A 19,908-nucleotide genomic window follows, 5' to 3' on the forward strand; every position below is an offset into this window, starting at 1 on the left:
ACTCATTTATATTGCAACCTTAAAGTAATACTTTGAACCTGGTTGTTTTATGTTGTCTGCATGACTCAGCACTGTAACAACACATGAAGGCATTTCAGATGTAGTCCATCTTCAGACAAATTGTAGTTTCACGATACAGGCTGACGTCTCTGACGTCTCCCGTGGCATCATAACTTCGAAGCTTATGACGCGTTTCCACCGAGCGGTGCGGTACGGGTCGGGTCGGTACGGGTCGGGTATGTTTCTTCCTTTTTTCTCCCCATCGAAGGATTATTAATTTTTTCAGAATTTTTTACTGTGCCGATATGAAGATTTTGGGGACGGGATGTGGCATGTGGACACACTAAAAAGTCCTTGGAGCCTTTTTTGCGATTTTGGGCTATACAGAAATTAACTGAAAAATGAATTGATCTGATGCCCCAATCAGAGAGCATTTGTCGTTTTTGATTTGTTGAAACGGTTACAAAATGTCCATATCAAAAATATTCAACAAACCTTTTCATTCACCGGTTATCATTGTTTTTAAATGGTTTAATATATAATTAAGCAAAATACACAAATACTGTATGCCCAATGAGAAATGCTTCATTGAGTTTGGTCAAACAGGAGAAACATTTCTAATAGAAACATCACTGTGAGATAGTTTTGAACAAGATGGAATAATATCAATTTTTATTGATTGGAAGATCATTTCTGGTGTCCTTTACAGTACATGCACACAACACGCACTTGCTCTTGTCACTTTACATTATCACATGACTTGTTTTACCCATAACAACTGTTGATGTTGAACTGAAATATTAGACGTTATTGTCCTCCACCTGGCTCTGTAAAGGTCTCTATAGGTTGTTGAGCTCCAGAAGGGTTTGATCCAAGACCTGGTGCATGTCCAAGTTCTCTTCTTTGGCATGGGCCAGTTTCTCTGGAGAAGGAAACAAAGATTTAATATACAGTTTATTATTTCTTAAACTGGAGATCTAAAGAAAATCTAAAGACCCTCTAATTCTACCATGTATTGTCCTGTGTCTTACCATGAACAGGTTTGCTAAAACGGACAGGAAGCTCAGTTCTGTTCAGAGGATCAGAGGAAAATAAACAAATACTGCTGGAGAACACCTCCTTAAAATGCCAAGTTTGGTCAGAGCTATAAGTCTAGGTTTAGAGACGTATGGGATCCGTCCCTTAGGAGGGGTGTTCTGTCACGGTGTTTGGAATGTTTTATTTTGTATTTTCCCACCTCCCGGTTTAGCTTTCACTTCCTGCCTTGGTGTGTTTTCCCTCCTTCGGGATTTTCCTTAATTGTTCCCTCCAGTGTCCAATCACCTGCACCGTCCCACTGTATTTAAGCCATGTGAGTCCTTTGTGTCATTGTCGATCTGTTTGTTTTCCCACGTTAAACCTGAGACCTTTACCGTCATTTTCTTGTGTATGTCCTGATCTTGTTCCTGTGCTCTTGGAAATGCTTGTTCCCAGGCATTTTTGTTCTTAAATTATTCCAGCCATTTTGATTGAAATCTTGTTTGCGTTTGACACCCACTTCCACATTACCTACAGTACTCAAATTCACTCGAAAATAATCCGATATTCATTTTACCCAATAATACATAACCTTTTTAACATCACATTTTGGTTTATAAAAAGATGCTTAAGTTACATGATGATGTTGGTAATGTGTTTTTAAATACACACAATAAGACGTGAGAACAAACTGCTCTTAGTCATGAATCTTTATTGGATAAATGCTCTGCTGTGTGATTGTGGAGCTCATCTTTAACCTGAGCCTGGAGCTGATCTCTTCTGCAAGCACACAACCAAGCTGTTTGACAAAGCTGTCTTTTACTGCTCCCTCGGATGTCGTCTGACATTCTGCCTGGAGAGGTGTCCATATTTCAGATCTTTACAGTACCTTCTGAAAGTTTTAGCACCTTAATACGGCTTCTGGCACCACGCTGGTTATATATCTACAGGTTGACTAGAGACGTTGTTTCTAGTTGATGAATTATCACTTTGATAACTGCAGTCACGAAGGAATGAAAAATAACATATTCTATAAATGTTACTTTGTTTCTGTGAATTCCTGAATAATTTCAAATCTTTGAATATTCAGCTGAACACTTTCAGAGCTGATTAAAAAAATACATTGTGATACAGTCTCATTATCAAGCAGTTACATTGGGAATTAAAATAGATTATATTAAATACCAGGTTATAAACACCAATAATTTCAGGAATGGATGGATCAGCTGTAAAATATAATTCATATCATGGTATTCATTTTTTGAAACACTGCTTCTTATAGGAATTATGAAAATTAAGGACTCACTAGATTTCCATCTGCAGAAGACACTTAAAAACCTACACAGCATCTTTCAACATTAAAGGAACAGAAGATTTAGGTATAATGGATGTTTTTTTTTAAGCAAATGAAAACGCTTCGATCCTTAGTTTTAGGTAATAATACATTGAATATTGTATATTGTATTCCTGCCAACTAATAATTTCACAATGCTAGTTTTTAAAGGTTGTTTTTTCTGTATTATTTTCTTTTGTCTGACTGTGCTAGAAAAACTTTTTTACAGTTTTCTATTTTTTTTACAGAGGGGTTTGATCATATATGATATATAATATAATATATAATAAGATAATAATCTTTGACTTATGTCAATAAAATGAAATAATTTTGAACACGGCTTTATCCAATGTTCTATTATGGATATTAATGCAAATTGGCACACAATAAATACAATATATACGATATATATATATGTTTTTTTTTTATATACAGTAAGTCTTCTTTGTCTAAAGCCTAGTTTATGCTTCTGCGTTTTCAGAGCGACGCAGACTCAATACCCCCTTGCGTGACTTTTGAAAAAAACCTCCTTGCGTACGTCGACCCATTTTTCTAGGCGCAAGCTACGCAAGCCTCCCGCAGCGCACACGGCTGTGATTGGTCTGCTAACTACGTCCTTTACGGAGTCTCACATTTCCGCTTTCATAGCCCGATACCGACATTATTAAAACGAAGGATGTTTACGAGAGAACGGATCAGATTGAAGAGCTTTTGTGGGAATAAATCGGTAAATATGAGCACTTCTACAACCCGTCATTGGCGGACTATAAGGACGCGCGGATGGCCTCTGATTCATGGAGGGAGATCTCCACAAACGAGGGGAACAAAGTTGTGGAGGAAAATACGGGACAAATGTGGCCATGCACGGGGCAATAAAGTCTATGATAAATAAATAAACAAACCAACAACGGTGAATTGCTCTGCAACACACGCAAGCCTTTTAGAACCATGAATTGAAACGAGTGCGTCGACGCAACGGTGCGTAAAGACGCAGAGGCACGCGCCAGCCTTTAATTAGACAATATGTCTCATTAAGACATTTAAACAAACATTCCAGGAAGGTCTCTCAATAAAAACATTCAGATTGAGATGATCCATGATGATATATCATTAAACGAATAAGATAAATAAACTGTTATTGTGTTGCTGTGGGTGAAAGCTTCTCAAAGAAAAACACCTGCCGAATACAAATGAACTGATCAGGCTCAATATCTCAATAAAGCGGATTCGGATTCATCCACAATGCCTTTATTGGCCCTGATACTGAATTTTGAGACTGGATCACTGCATTCTTACTTATTTCTACTACTACTACAAAAATACCATATGAAGTGAATATTAAGTAAACAAGTAAACAAAATAGAAAGACAGGAAGGAGACAGAAAAGTAGACAGAGCTTTAATACATTTATTACAGAGGGGGAATATTCAATAAAGAGAAGATGTTAACTAATTGAACCTGCAGACACACAGCAGTGACTGGGGGAGCAATAACTTAACCCTGTACAAAGACTAGTGCTGTGTAACACAGGCGGGTGGATTCGGCACATTGCATTTCTAGAATCTTCCAGTCCCTGATACCACTGTGGAATGAAACAAAACAACAAGAAGCAGGTGGAGAATATCTCAGACAGGAAGGAGCAAAGAGGAAGTGAAAGAGCAGCTACAGCGTAGTCATGTCGTTGAGGGCCAGGTCCAGCTCCTCACTGAGAGCCTTGCCCTTCAGCTTCTGAGCATACACCTCATCTGGAGGAGGACACACACACACAGAAACAGAGACGCGACAGAGATGCACGCAACGAAGATGGAAAGAGGTGAAAGGAGAGGAAAAAGAAAATGAATTTAAACTGCTGTTAACCCAAAACGAATAACCAAGAAGCGCAAGTGTTAATATTCTCACCACATCAGCTGGTTACTGCAGCTCACCAAGATTCAACAGCTCATTCGGACAAATAATGCAATCTCTGATCTCTACAGTCAAGTGTCAAACACACCCACACACACACACAAACACACATTTAAAAAAAGTATGTTCTGAAAATAATACTAATATCGAGTTACATGAACTCGTTCTACAGGTTGGCTCATTTCAGAGTGTAAACTACATTATTATTTGTCTGTTATGCTTTGATTGGACTTTTGACAGCAAAGAAGCAGGAAGTGGCACACAAAATGTTTCCATGTGCTGTAATCACTCCATTACTAAGGCGCTGCTTAATATTATCCAACGTCCTGGTTAAATGTGGGGAGATTGTTGGCACTTCAAAACACAGCCGTCAAATAATAGAGAGTTGAGAGCAAAAGTCGCTAGTTCAACAAGTTCCACACAGTGGAATTCTGCCTTCAAGATAATCAAATGTGTGTAGTTTGGTGTTTAACAAAACAGTGTCTAAAATACACACTTTCTAAAGTGATTACTCGTTAATTTATAAGATTTAGTCTTTAGACCACTTGATTGGGTCTACCCTACTGGTAAAAGATTGGACCCCCCTTTCCCCTTCAGAACGTCCTTAATTCACGTGACATACTTTCAACAAGGTGTTGGAAACATTCCTCTGTTGGTCCATATTGACATGATATCATCATGACTGCGAAGCCCATTGGAGTACAATGAACGCATCGTCACCAAAACCAGGTTGAGAAGATATGAGCTTTGTGGCGTGGTGCATTACCCTGCTGGAAGTAGCCATCAGAGGACAGTGTGGTCATAAAGGGGTGGACATGGTCAGCCACAATACTCAGGTAGGCTGCGCCAGTTAAATTATGCTCAATTGGTACTAAGGGGTCCAAAGTGTGCCAAGAAAACATCCCCCACACCATTACACATAACTTAATTTCAGAACGTGTGAATTAGTTGGGTTTTTACTGACATATGGTGAAAATCTTATATCAATAGCACCTTTAGAAATATATTTACGCAGAAAAATGGTGACATGTTCAATACATATTTTTCCTGCTGTACGAGTCAAAGGTTTGGACAAACTTTCTCATTGAGTTGAATGAAAAAATTCCAAACCTTTGACTGGTACTGTATATATATATATATATATATATATATAAAGACATGTTTGCTGCTGTGACCTAAAATCACCGCATCATGATCTTGTTTTTTTTGTTTAGTCTGTTTCCTGTTTTATTTTGAAGTTGCCAGCATCTGGTGCCCCGTGTTTGACCTTTATCTTTGTTGTTTCCCTTTCTTTTCTCATACATCCCCTTTGCTATAATATCAACCGTCAGCCAGCCCTCGTATCTGATTAGTTTTGTGTATTTATATTATATTGTTGTTAGCCCACTTGGTTCTATACTAGTGGGCCTGCTGTATAATGCCTGTTGTGTTTGACTCAAGCTTGAAAGTGTTTTTCAACTATAATAATTGCAAAATAAATCATTTCCGTTGTCTCAGTGCCTTTGTTGCTGTGTGGGTCCTTGCCCTGGCTACCCTGCTCACCATTGGGGGCTTCGGCCTCGGAGCCCAAATCTCTGTTTTAGTGCCATCTCTCAAGACGGCAATGTTAAACGGGCTGTACGGCAGGAGAAGCACAGCCTGATTTAGAACTTCTCCCCATCTGTCAGGCAGTGTGGCAAAACAGGCGACAGGATGCTCAACAGACGTCATTAAAGCATCAGGATTTGTGACGTGGTTTACGCCATCGGCTCGTGGACCTCGAGGTCCCATTGGTGCGTTCTGGGCCCCAGCCGAGGCCGACTGTGGCTCAGAAGGTAGAGCAGGTTGGACCTCATTCAGAAGAGTGGCCTTTAGCCCGTGTCCATGGCTTTTATCTTAACTCCAAATGGCTGCCACAAGTTGAGCCATCGGTTGTTCATCAGCAATTTAGTGTGGAAACCCATGCAGACCCAGCTGAGCATTTCTGATCACTAGAGCGACAGTAAAAAGACAAGTAGGACCAGGGCCATTGTTTTGTAGGCTTATGGCTCAACTCTAATCAGAGTTACATTGTGATCCTCCCTTTGCACATCTTCACATAACTGCGCTCAATAAGGCCACAAGTCCACAAAGCGAAGGACCCCAGAGAAGATTTGCCTCGGTATCATCATTCCGTCATGGGTAATCGTGTGATCACTCTTTATTTACAGCTCAGGCCCCTGCATGCGTGCCCAGGCTGAATGACCACGGACATGCAAGAATTTAGAAATCATTTGGCTTTGTCAGTCCGAACAGCAGTTTTCCAGCTTGTCATTAGTTCAGTTCCATCAGCAGAACCCGAAGTCGCCGGGCTGTTTGTTATTTCAGCATTAGTCACTGCATGACAGCGAGCAGGCACGTTACACAGGCGAGTGTTGAATACCTTCCAAGTCATCGATGGTCTTCTCCAGCTTGGCCACAGATCTCTCTGCGAACTCTGCGCGCGTCTCAGCCTTTAAAACAAATCCCAAAACAACGTGTATCAATGTATACGCAACGACTTGTTCTGTGAACAATCATTCTTCAATTCTGTATGGCATTAGCAATTAGCAACAGAAACAAGGGGACAAAGAATCTCACCTCCTTCAGTTTGTCGGTAAGAACTTTTATTTCTTCCTCATATTTGTCCTCCTTTTGTGAGTACTAAAATCCAAGGAAAAGGGTATTAACATGCATATACAACTGTATTATTAACTACTAAAATAAAACAGATTATTCTTTATGCAAAGCAAGGATACGTAACTATACAAACCGGGTGTAAAAGACAGTTCAGTCTTTTCAGTGAAAAAGACAGCTGCAGGGCATTTGAACCGTATCATCACTTTAATCACAGTTTGTGCCTTTAATGTAAGTAACAGCCACAGAGCATCAGCCTTTTTAAAAAATGAACAAAGTCTTCTTTAAAAACCCAGAGGGTTGTTGAACCGTATTCTGGTGTCTAACATGTTTAGCTCCTATGAGAGAGATGACTGTGGAGAGGAACTTCATACAACCCCACCTCCAAACTCCCAAACTACCATTATGTGGATGCTGGCTGCAAATCACATAGTTATAGACTAACATATTTGTCATCTTATTTATTAAAACCCCGGTGTAGGATATTTTTAAGCCTTTAAGTACATTTTAATATATTGAGATTTTCGATCAGGTCAAATGCAAACTTTAAAAAAATTAAAGCAACTATCAAATAGTGAAAATAATGAGATGGGTCTTCTGTGGTCCTGGGATGTTACATTATCTTCTTTCATCTCTTCGAGGATGGTTCAGTGCATCTTGTTAAAGGTGATAAGACAATAAGCACCATTTTACCATTACCAGAGAATTTGATCTCTGACACTAACACTAAGAAGCGTACGGGTCATTGGACCCAAATAAGAACCTTCTTAATGGGTGACTGTGGGTGAGTGGGGAGCGCGGTCGTCCTCCAATCAGAGGGTCGGCGGTTTGATCCTAGTTCTGGCTAACCTGCATGTCGATGTGTCCTTGGGCAAGACACACATTCACACACTGTCGTCACAGTGTGTGCATGTTAGTTACTGATGGGCAGTAACTATGTATCCTGTCATCAATGTATGAATGGGTGTGAATGATGTCATGTAGTGTTAAAGGGCTTTGAGTGGTTGGAAGACTAGAAATGTCTTAAAGCTGCATTCTATCTAAGTCAATCTAGGTTTAAGTCTTCTTCTATACATATGATGTTAACTTTGTAAATGTGGTTCCATTTACTGTGGCTACTGTGATTGACAGGTCTCTACCAGAGACACATACGGTGTCTTTATGACCAAAGTAATGTAACAATTACAGTAACAATCTATTATTGTGTGTGTTAGGATTCGTTTGATGTGGGTAGTTGTGCTGTGGCTGGTCGGCCCCGTGGCTGAATGCTTCTCAGCTCCTACTGTACCTTCTCAGCCTGGGCTTCCAGGGACTTCAAGTTGTTGGTGACATTTTTCAACTCTTCCTCAAGGTCACCTGATTTACTGAGCAGGGTGAGGTACAGGGAAAGCAAGAGGAGAAAGAGGAGTGATTTTGAAGGTAGGAAAGCAGGCTGACAGATTGAAGGAGCACTCCAAACATCTGAGCGACTGCGTCTTTGTCTACCTTGCTCACAGACAGTAGGAGCTACTCAATTCACATCTGACTGAGTAAGACAGCAAAGGTCGCTTTTATGTTTTGCCGCGATTAAGAAACAGATTCATTACAAATTAAAAAATTGAATCTATTGTAATTCTATATTCTTCCCGAAGCCCCATGTGCAGACGCAAACCAACAACTGCAATTCAAATTCTCAATACGACTCTACCAAAGAGCTTTAGGCTCTCAGCTGTTTATCCTCAAGACTCAAGTCTGAATTTAACTTTTTTTAGAGGATGAGCTAAATCAGTTTGCTCATCTACTTTTCATCAAACAGTCCTTTAAACTGACAAAATGTTGTTTTTTTAGGAACTATATTCAGCATTGGAATGATCCACTATTTGGGTTCCCATGAGTATTAGTGGCAGCAGGCTGCATCGTCTATGTCGGAATGACTGAATTGGGCCAGCGAGGCAGTCAGGAGTTTTTAAGTGTCATGAAGTCACTTCCAGTCTGGTCTCTCCTTCACTTTCTTCTGTGATCTCTTATTTCCTACTTCTTTAATCGGTGTTTCTGCACAGTATTTTCCATACAACACGTATTAAACTTCCTGGTATTACGAAGGGAAACTTAAGCAATAGTTACTGGCCCCCACGAAGCATTGAACGTTTATCTGAATCTGCTTTCATCTATGACTGAACAATCAATCACAGAAACACCTTTTGGGGACTATGTGAGCACAACATCCTCAGCTTGATCCTGACTGGGAATCTTTGAGGTATTTTTGAGACGTCTCTTCCTCCGCCCCCCCCCCTCCCCCAATGCATCGTTGTTTTGGTCTTTCATGGGATTAGTTCACAAGAACAACATAGAACATCAGCAGACGTATACTTTTAGTGCTGCTTGAAGGCCAAGTGTAAGCTGGACAGAAAGAAAGAGAGGGCTTGAGAGGCTGCAGGTCAGAGGAGCAGGATTAGACCATCGCTTGAGTTTGTACAGCAAGTACCTCTTCCTCTCCGCACATCACAGACTTCAAATTGTGGTCCATAAGTCTGAGCTCCTCCTCCAGCTCCCTCACTCTCCTGAGGGGGTTAGTTGGGATGTTGGGGGTGAGAGGGGGACAGTGGGCAGGGTGGCCATAAAACAACAACAAACAGTAACAGGTCCCATTCAGGAGGGGTGGTGTCTTCAGGCATGCATGACATATAAGCACACTTGGGATTCAAACATGGCCACACGGTCAAGTGAATAATCAGATAAAATAAATCGTCAACCATTTCAATACTTCAATGTTTAGGTCATTCACAAAGCCAGATGTCAAACGTAAATTCAATGTTAGGATAGATTATGCTATTTCATGGCCTAAATAATGTATTCATTTATTGTGAAACAATTATTAGTTGCCGTTGTTAGGAGAATCACGGCGCACTTACATTTCCAGTGAATACAAACACTGAGACTGGGCTGCACCAACGAGGATTAAATCCTGATTTCACTTTAAATATAAATGATTATCATAGGTGGGATATAGCATTAACTTTAAACTGAGACTTGAGAAGTTTCATTTGAAAATGGTGGATTGATTGGGATTGGTATTTTCCATATACATATGTATTACACTGCCTGGTTTAAAAATGAGATTTGATTCATTTTGATTCTTTTAAGCAAGCATATTCACAATGTCTGCAACACAACTTTGCTTCATTAAATCTAATCAAAGGTTTAAGGAATCCTTGTTGGTACAACTCATCTTTAAGGGCTTATATTGTGGTAACAAGAAATGCAAGTGAGTGCATAGTGTAGTGCACACACGATCTCTAATATGATAACATGAATAATGTACAGTGGCTCCTGTGTCGGTTTGTGCGTCCGTGGTGACGGTGTTGACTTACGCCTCGGCCACCTCGGCCCGCTCCTCTGAGCGCTCCAGATCACCCTCCAGGATCACCAGTTTACGAGCAACCTGCAGACAAGCAGCCATCAGCACGCTAATCCTCTGTTCCACTTACGTGCTGCACTAGTTGGTCTGGAGCCAAATACAAGTCGTAAACTCACCACACACACACACACACACACACACACACAAACCTCCCAAAGCTTCATCATCAGCTGACAACATACACCTTAAAATGGTTTACTGGGCCTAAATTTCTATACTGCAGACACTTCCAGAACCTGTTTAGAATGACTATGTCGTAGTATGTTGTGGTCATTACTGCGACGCAGCCCCCTGCATTCTTACAGAGAAAAACAGTAACCACTCACCTCCTCATATTTGCGGTCGGCCTCCTCAGCGATGTGTTTGGCCTCTTTCAGCTGCATCTCCTGGATTTCCATTTTTTCCCCATCTTTTGATGCTCTGTTCTCTATGACCTTCATTCCTCTGAGTGACAAGAGTCGGTCAGTCGGACACAACAGTTCAAGCGAAGCTCCGTATCTACAACACTGGAACATCTCCCTGCACATCATGACCAACTGGGGTCTAATGTTGTCTTGTTTAGGAGCAGCTCCATGAAGTCAACAGAATCACCCTGAAGAAGTTGACTGACTGTTTTTTTTTAAAATCCAATGCTAGTAAAGCATGATACTAAACCAAACCCACTTTACCCGTACTACCTGAGACAGGTAGCAGCAGCGTGCCTTGTTAGGAGCGCGGCATGTGGGGTACATACTGGTCTGGATGTACCCATCAGCTTCAGTACGGGGAGTAGTGAACATGGCAACGTAAGCCCCTTTCACAAACACACAAACTAGTAAATGAATTACAAGTGCAATTGTTCAAGACACATGACGCTCTTCACCTCTCGCTCTCATCTGCAGCTTTTTCAGCCTCTTCCAGCTTCTGGAGAGCAGTAGCCAGTCTCTCCTGAGCTCGGTCCAACTCCTCCTCCACCAGCTGGATACGCCTGTTTAGAGACGCCACCTCTGCCTCAGCCTATAGGTAGACACACACACACACACACACACACACACACACACACACACACCTTACTGTAGATAACAAACTTAAGAAGTCACATTATAACCATATCAACAATGATGACTGCTATTATAAAAGCAGATAGACAGATGAACAAATGAAAGACACAATTTCGGAATTGCTTCACAAATGTTCAATATGTCAAATATGTCAAAAATATATTGATGAATCAAGCACCCAAATGTAAAATATGGCCATATTTCCGTATGGTGGACCTTGTCTCTTCTTCTTCTGTCTAGATTTAGTCGTCCAAGTTGCCATTTTGCGACAGCAGTCCAGGTAAAACCAGCTAGAATACCTGAAACGCCCTCACAGACTTCTTCCAGAGGAAATGAACCACACTGATCAGGACTCCAAGCTAGTTTGTTATGTAAAGGCAGAAAATACCAAAAGGTAAACAAAAGAAACTTTGGTGGTAAAAACATCAGCCAAGCAGCCCGTTAAGCCGATGCTTAAGATGAGACAACGAGGTGTAAGTGTACGTCAGATGGCAATGCCGCTGAATATTTAATACTTCTCCACCAGCGGTTCCCAAACTCAAGAATGCCGCGGCCCACTTTGAAATCTAAAAATCTTTCGCGGCCCACCCAAACCTTTAATCACAACTCTGATCAAAACATAATGATTAAATGACCTTAAGAATTTAACCAAAATCAAACATCTGCCAGTAAAAGTCTGTCTCGCGCGAGCAAAAGTTGGTCTCTGCGAGGTATTTGCTCGCTTGCGAAACGTGAACTTCGTTGCTCGCGAGGAGAATCTCTGCTCGCGCTCGATGGACTTTTCTACGCGCTCGCTGTTGTTTTTTTGACAGTAAGGTGGAGACGGTGCTTTCAGGGTCCGATCGATGCCGCGAGGTGCGTCCGCTCCCGCCGCCCCCTCGCCATCCACGCCTTACATCTTCGGCTGCTTTTAGAATAACTTATGCGCCGTGTACAATCAGTATGGATCAACCGATTAACCGATTGATCCATATATATAAGGCGCTCCGGATTATAAGGCACTGTCGTTTTTTGAGAAAATTAAAGCCTTTTAAGTGCGCCTTGGAGTGTGGAAAATGCGGTATATTTACTTTATTACTACAAGAGGGCGCCCCGTTTGTTGAACGACAGGCGGACAAGAGCAGCCGTTTTGAGCGAGAGCCTTATTGTTTTATTAATCTGTCCGTTTAAATTGTTTGTGCTTCATCAACTAATGTTTCACATAACTAACGTGCCGCATCATACATATTTTTATATTAATTTCAAACTTTTAAAAATTGAAAATTAAAAAACATTATTTATTGTAAATGACCTCTCGCGGCCCACCTGCAGTACCTTCGCAGCCCACCAGGGGGACGCGGCCCACACTTTGGGAATCGCTGTCTTACACATTTCATGCACTGATCAATTTTGAGATTTGGGTCTATCTAGGCTTCCATGACCTTGTCTTCTAGAAAAGTGGAAAGAACCCCTCCAGCATACACATTTAGGTGATTATTCTAAAACATTTAAAACAGTTATTAAAAGTGACCTTTCATAATTCATGATTTGTTTACTTAAACTTACTTAAGGTCTCCATTAATATCCACTTTAGGATACAGCTTCAGTACTGAAGGTACTGTCATAGCCAGATACACAGCTACAATATTTCATTACTCCCCCGTCTTTTAATTCAAGCCTTTGACATTATGAATTACACCCTGGTCGACGCCCTGGTGAGCGGCGTGTTCCCCGTGTGCAGAGGGCGTTACCCGCTCTCTGTCATGCCGCTCCAGGTCCGCCTCCTCCCGCAGCAGCTCGGCTCTTTCTGCCGCCTCGAACGCCGCCTGCTGCAGACTCTGTATTCTCCTCCTGACCGCGTCCAGAGACGCGAAAGTCGCCATACCGGGAGCGCGCGACTCCGCTCCTTCCAGGTGCCGCGGTGTTTCCGTGGCAACGGCGTCAGAGGCCAACATCAACACGACAATTATTCCGGACACGACTTCAAAATAAAGCAATTGTCAGTACCAATAGATATCTTATTTTGAAACGGGATAAGCGCAATCTCGATCATCTGCGCGCATAAATCGATATTAATAGTAAACCATTTGTACTTAATTGTCCTAATTTGGATCCGTGAATGATTTGTAGGCTGAAATGAAAATAATTAGCTCACTTATTTAACCTCCTTATCACAATATACGTACATACATTAGTATAATTATACTAATATATAATTATACTAATGTAATATAAAGGTAAAGCTAATAATTGTTGATTGTTAAGTAATTGTAATTGATACTAATAGTGTGGAAATAAATAAATATTGATTTGATATACATGGTCTGTAGATTGTATAAATTATATAGGCTCCATCTTACATTACAGGTCATTTAGCTGACACTTTTATCAAAAGCGACATACGTTGCATTTTTAACCCATCGCTTTTTACATTTTTGCCTGGGGAGCAATTAGGGGTTAGGTGTCTTGCTCAGGGACACTTCAACATGGGACATGGGGCAGCTGGGGCTCAAACCGCCAACCTTGCAGTTCGCAGCACACCCTCTCTACTCCTGCGCCACCATCGACTATATAGCATGTAGACATCATGAAGGCAGTAACAGATGATATGTAGACTTGCATGTAATAAACTTTCAAGACTGTTTATAGTGGTTTTAGAACTGTTCATCAGAGTGACGACCTGCAGGAAGGAAGTGGAAGTGTGCTGCAGCCTCCTGGAGGGGAGAACCTGCACATGGTTGTGTTCAGGGTGCAACGGGTCTGCAGGGATGTTTCCTGACTCTGGAAGAATGAGAGTCCTGGATAGAGGGCACAATGGCACCGGGGATGTTCTCCATTGTAGTCTGTTACTCTCAAACTGATAGATGTGCAGAGAGCGGACCTACTTTTGGAGAGTTGGATTATGTCAGCAGCTCCAAAGTCGTGTTGATCTTCCTGTTTGGCCTTTTTACCTCATCATGTCTATGTTAGAATTTAATTTGAGGTATTGAGAGATCCTACAAACCTTTGGGGTTCCACAGAATGGTAATGGGTGTGGAAAAACACAAAGGATGCCTCTGTGCAACCTTAGAAAGTATATAAGGTATAGTATAAGCTGCAAGCTTTTCATCAAAACCAAAAGCATTTGATAAATGGACTCCAATGGATTGTACTAAAATGCTCATTTTGATGAAATATGCTTTTGCATAATTGTGGGAAATTTGTATTAGAGGCTGTCACCACCCTCATCAGCTGGACTGAACACCACCTTCAAAATGACTCTTAATTTAATATGTTCTGCTCTGCTATTTTATTTTATTTTATTCTACTGTACTGTGTATACATTGTGCATTTTTCATTTTATTTACTGTACTGCTGCTATTTCCCCTTGGGGATTAATAAACGTTATATCTATCTACCTAACTGGACTGAACAGCGCCTCCAGTGATCGACAGGTCTCTAACGAAGCTGGGTACTGGAACTTTATGTCACTCCAAATATGGTCACTTCCTGTTAAATGGTTGCAAAAGAACAACATAGTGATGGTAAAAATTGCCAAAGGTTTGGCTTCAAATCAGCAGTCCACAAACAAATAGGGGAGGTGTTATTACAACCAGGTCCACCTTTTTATATTATTATCATTAATCTATTTGGGACTTATTTTGATCAGGGTTAATTGTGGCTCTTAATATGATTATTGTATGCAAAATAATTGGTTGGTATGAGACAATTTTACTAATTTTGACATTGTTTTGTAGTTTGAGCTCTCAAAACCGTGACAGATTAGTAGAGGTCTTGACTACAAAGTCTGTTGAGGAGTAAATAGTGAGTGAGGTTCAAGCTCCAGCTGGAGGGAAGGAAGTAAACACGGCCTGGAATGGCACCGTGTTTATGAGAAAATGAGTTCTTACTAATCCTCCCTGATTAGTGAGAATAGATGGTGGTTTCTCTCTAGGCGCTGAAAGGCTTCATGATACATGATATGTTTGTAGAATCTGATACTCCACATGTCAGACTCTACCGCCACCCTGCGTCAGAAACTAGTGATGCGGCTCTCGAGATTTAGTTCGACTTGATTTAAATTGTGCTCCTGAAGGTCAGCATTAAAAAATGGTTGTGATTATTGGACATAAGCAGTGGTGTAGTCTACATGTTTGTAGTATGCTGTGCTTTTCCCCTCCCAGCCTCATACCCGCCCGTCCCACAGCGACACCCCGTATACAGAAACATTAACGTTGGGGTACAATTTTCGGGCTGGTTTTCTGTACCGGTAACGTTAGCCATCGGGTCACCGTGGTCTGTGTAGCTTCAGGGACAGACTTCTGTAAGTGGGTATACGGCCTATACCTGCGTATCACATAGACTACACCACTGGACATAAGACGTGTAAAGTTTGACTGCTCAGTGGATATCTGAATGAAGAAGTTAAGACTTGAAGTTAAGGGTTAATTTACAGGGGATTTTTGTCTTGATATAGTTGCCTTTCTGCAGTACCAGTATTAGTCAGCCCCCTTCACTCACATCTGTAGCCTTTTTCTCTGCTTGCTCCAGCTTCTCTTGGGCATCCTTCAGCGACTCAGAGTACTTGTCCAGCTCATCCTCCACTCCTTTCAGCTTCTTCTGCAGACCCAACAGCTCCTCCTCCAGCTACAGTACACAAACACAAAGTACACATACACAGAAACACAATATTTCAGATAATACAGCCATAACAAGAAACTATTTTCAAACCACTGGCAGGACGCAAGATGTCTGAGGAAACCCTGTCTCCTACTAAGTACATCAGAGATTGTTCCTGAAGACTCGGCCATCATGTGGCCAATAGGCCATTGAGATTGATTGAGATTTCCACCAGAAAGAAACTTCCGCTTCTGAAGAGGGAGGCCAACGCGTGCATTCAAGCTGCATTCTCTATAGTGTCCACCAGGGGGAGACTCCTCTGGTCCCATAGAAGTCTATGAGAAAAATGACTCTTCTCTCTTGATTTATTCCCTCAGTAAATATTATGAGCATGAGTTTATGGTCTTAATCTCAAAGTTTCAAGTCTTCTTTAATAATAAATGATGACTACAAAATAGATGGAATGGACTTTTTCTAAAGGGTTAGGAAATAGATGCAGCCATTTAAAATAGAAATACTAAATACTAAAATAGTAAAAATCAGTGGAAATCCAAAACATATACATCTGCATGTAAAAAAGTACAAAAAACTCTTGAATCATATTCCTAATTTCTGGTTTCCTTTGGCATTTTTGTCACATACATATTGGATGGGGGATCGGGAGTTTTTAAGAGGTCAGAGGATGTCGTATGTGTACACAGTGTAAAGTCCTCTGAGGCTGATTTGTGATTGTATCGTATGAATACCCTTCAAACATGACTAAGGCTGTAAGTAACTATGGCCTGTGATAGTCAGTGTTTTAACAATAGAGGCTGCTCCATGGCAGACTCTTAGGAAAAGCCACAAACTGGGAAAGTTGAACATTTTATTGAAGTAAAATTAAATATAATCATAATAAAGACACAAGTCCATTTTAGCTGTTGGCAGTTTTACTGTTAAAAATGACATTTCTTTTAGTTGAAATTGTCTGTATTCAATAATCAACCATCTTTCATCATCTTGTGGACGAGAGACCAAGATCTTTTCTAATCTTGTTCCACTGGTATTACCTATTTGTCATCAGAAGCATTCGCCTTTCTCACCTCGTATCAAATTCTACACAAAACATGGCACGGTCTCAATCTGGGACACCATCGTGGTGACTAGGTAGAATCAGTGGAGTTTATTCATGGTCCCATTAGAGAAGACATCAAACGAACTGTTAAGTTGTTTTCTTGTTAACAACAAGATGAGAGAGAAACGCTTCCATTTTGGGCAATTTCGGCTTTTGTTTTCCAATGACTCATTTGCAAAGATTACTTCAGCAAATCTCCATTTGCAACAACGGCTCAGGACTATAAAAAGCCGAGTGTAAATGACAGTGATGTGGCCCCACCACAATGTCCTTTCTTAACACTTCTGACAGTTGGCCCCAGGCTGTAGCCATGTAGGGCCTCTCAGTCACAAATAGCCCGGGACAGTCCTGATCCGACAGTCAGAACCAGGAGCCTTGACCGTCTTTCTGAGCGGAGCAGCGATTCAAAGAAGGTGGGGGACTTTAGAGGGAACACAGAAATAGAAATGCCAGTGTTCTGAGCTCCAATGAACCGAGAAGCGATTTGACAGGGATTGTAATAGCTGAGCGCCGGGGTCCCCTGGGAACAAAGGCTATGTAGACAGTTGCACATGCTGAAAAGAAGATCTATTCATTTACTGCTCTGGGATCTTGTAAAGGACGCTGTGGAGCAGCACAGGAGAGGCTGACTGTATGTGGACCTTAAAAGGAGCAGAATCAATAAGCCGGGACCCGATTCCTCGGGTACACTGTGGGTGTACTGGACGGCGTTATCCACCCTCTGAACCTACATGCTGACCCCTCGCACACCGTGGTCATATGTTCCATGACATGCTTGCCATTCTCATATCAAGTCAGCAAGGGCTCCTCTCAAAGTACTTTTCTATATGGTCATAACAGTACTGAGAAACAATATTAGAACAAATCATATTTTCTTGAATTTGTTTTTCATCTGAAATAGCGAGAGAGACAGGAGGAAGAGGCCACCGCTATTGATAATAATAACTAGTGCAGTTTCGTGAGTTCCTGGTGGAGAGGAACCGACAGGTGGGGGGGGGGGGGGGGGGGGGGAAGACAAAAAGAGTCTTCCAGCAGGCAGGTCGCCATCCAGCTGGCCGCGGAGGAGCTGCCAAATGGTTTTACTTTTATGGTCACTGTTAGTTAGTGATTGGTGAGGAAACCTGACCCTGAATCCTAACGGAGAATCTACATATCTTATCATTGATGGATTTATACAATGATAATTACAAGTTCTCTATATTCAGCCGATGAAATGCTAAAGAGGTACATTTTGTACGGTTTCTATTTGAACGCTCAATAACATCTGACTAATTGAGTTCCTCTGCATCCAAGTGCTGCAATAGACTCATGAGGGTCCATCCATATCTGTAATACATTGTGTTCTACATGTGTCCTTATTAGGACTTACGTTATTTTCAACATACACGCTTTCCCTCATAATATCCACAACATGCCAAACCCAACGTCCTTTCCGCACCTTAAACTGCTGTTCTTCATGCTATTGGCCTCCCTTCGTTCTCCATTCCATCATATTAATGGTGATCAGCTGGCCAGTAAAGGTTTACATGAGAAACGTGTTGATGAGGATCCTTATATTTTTAGGGCACACTGGATTAAATGACTTTTCCCTGGACAATGATGCTTTCATTTCCCCTTCAGATTCCCTCCACCCCTGGATTTCATCACAACCCCACCCCATACAAGTGATACGCAGTCTCCGAGTGTCCTTGGAGGTGCTCCTGATGATCCCGTCACGCACATGTCCACCACTTTCCTAACATTGTCCTCCTCTTACTTTCATTTCTTTAGTTGATTTCGTGGAACGGACTAGATTAGTATTCTGGTGTTCGCGTGTACCTGCTTGCACTTGTCCTCCGCTCCTTTCTTGTCCCCCTCAGCCTGCTCGGCCCGGTCTATCGCGTTCTCCTTATCCAGCTTCAGCATCTGCATTTTCTTCTTGATGGCCTCCATGTTTCTTCGGGCGTTGCTCTCTCAGTAGACGTAGAAGTGCGCTCGGTTAGTCCGGACGGAGATGGAGGTCTGACGGGGGACGGAGGTGGACTGAACAGCCCGAGGAGAAGTCCAAGATGGAATATCAGCTGCTCGAGCGCCGCGCGGGACGTTGCCCATATTTAGGCAGCGAGAGTTGTCCAGCGTGTGCGCGTGACTCGTGTCTCCACCTGGATCCGCGGTGGTCCCACACATCCACCATCAGACCAACGTGCTCAGGCTGATTCAGACTAAATAATCACAAGACATATACAGGCAACCAAGTCCGTTTACTCTACGCGTCTCTTTTATTCAACTTTATTCTTCCCCAAAACATGTTAAAGAGAAGAACAGTTTTGATCTAATCATCTGAGACCTTCTTCTGGAATAGGCCATTCTGCATGAGAAGCCTGCTTTTAGTACTTTAAGTATATTTGGTTAATACTAATTATATTTAAAGTATCCAAGTCACCACTTTTATATTCAAAGATAGAACATTGGTTCTTTGACCTGACAGTCAACATTGTACATAAATACGGCCAATTTGACTTGATATTGCAACAGTCAAAGACAGATAGAAAGATAAAGTTTTTGCAGACTTTACTGCTGCCATTCCAAACGATGAGTCAGCAGGAATCAGGAAACATTTATTGCCAAAATATGTCAAACATACAAGGAATTTGTCTTGGCGGTTGGTGCGTGGCAGACAGTGTAACAATAGACAACAAGACAGCAGTGCACAAGTAATACAATCAAATGAAATGCTAATGCAATGGGTTAGTAGAATAAGGCTATGGGTTAGTATAAAATAAGAGAATAAAGTTAGTTAAAAATAAAAAATATTTTAAAAGTTTTAAAAAATGGGGATGGTAATTACAAAGTGACTTTTTGTTTAGACGTAATCGCAAATTAAGCTTCTATCTTTCGTTTCCGGACCAAA

At 41.5% G+C, this 19,908-nt stretch overlaps 1 protein-coding gene across 8 annotated transcripts; it reads right to left on the bottom strand.

Annotated features, from left to right (window-relative positions):
- Nucleotides 1–643: 643 nt before the first annotated feature.
- tpm2 (tropomyosin 2 (beta)) lies at nucleotides 644–19,197 on the bottom strand. 8 transcript variants are annotated; one of them, XM_040196928.2, is made up of 9 exons: nucleotides 18,837–19,197; nucleotides 15,806–15,931; nucleotides 11,149–11,282; nucleotides 10,613–10,730; nucleotides 10,240–10,310; nucleotides 9,354–9,429; nucleotides 6,854–6,916; nucleotides 6,657–6,726; nucleotides 644–922 (listed from the first exon to the last, which is right to left on the bottom strand). In XM_040196928.2, exons 1-9 carry the CDS (start codon nucleotides 18,948–18,950, stop codon nucleotides 840–842), a joined length of 855 nt encoding a protein of 284 aa, XP_040052862.1. In that variant the 5' UTR covers nucleotides 18,951–19,197; the 3' UTR covers nucleotides 644–839. The 8 variants fall into 8 exon arrangements, with proteins under 8 accessions (XP_040052862.1, XP_040052860.1, XP_077944423.1 ...); XM_040196926.2 differs by lacking the exon at nucleotides 9,354–9,429 and adding an exon at nucleotides 8,178–8,253 and having other exon boundaries at nucleotides 18,837–19,167; XM_040196925.2 differs by lacking the exons at nucleotides 644–922; nucleotides 9,354–9,429 and adding exons at nucleotides 3,735–4,095; nucleotides 8,178–8,253 and having other exon boundaries at nucleotides 18,837–19,167.
- Nucleotides 19,198–19,908: the final 711 nt, after the last annotated feature.

This window comes from Gasterosteus aculeatus, chromosome 14, assembly GCF_964276395.1.
Source record: "Gasterosteus aculeatus chromosome 14, fGasAcu3.hap1.1, whole genome shotgun sequence".
NCBI classification, from domain to species: Eukaryota; Metazoa; Chordata; class Actinopteri; order Perciformes; family Gasterosteidae; genus Gasterosteus; species Gasterosteus aculeatus.

Excerpts from the sequence above, each read along its gene's own strand:
- tpm2 (XM_040196928.2), bottom strand. The coding sequence starts at position 18,950 with ATGGAGGCCATCAAGAAGAAAATGCAGATGCTGAAGCTGGATAAGGAG. Across the intron at positions 9,430-10,239 it reads CGGGCCGAGGTGGCCGAGGC|GAGAGTGAGGGAGCTGGAGG; the intron begins GTAAGTCAACAC and ends TAACCCCCTCAG. Across the intron at positions 6,917-9,353 it reads TGATGTGCGGAGAGGAAGAG|TACTCACAAAAGGAGGACAA; the intron begins GTACTTGCTGTA and ends CTTGGATTTTAG.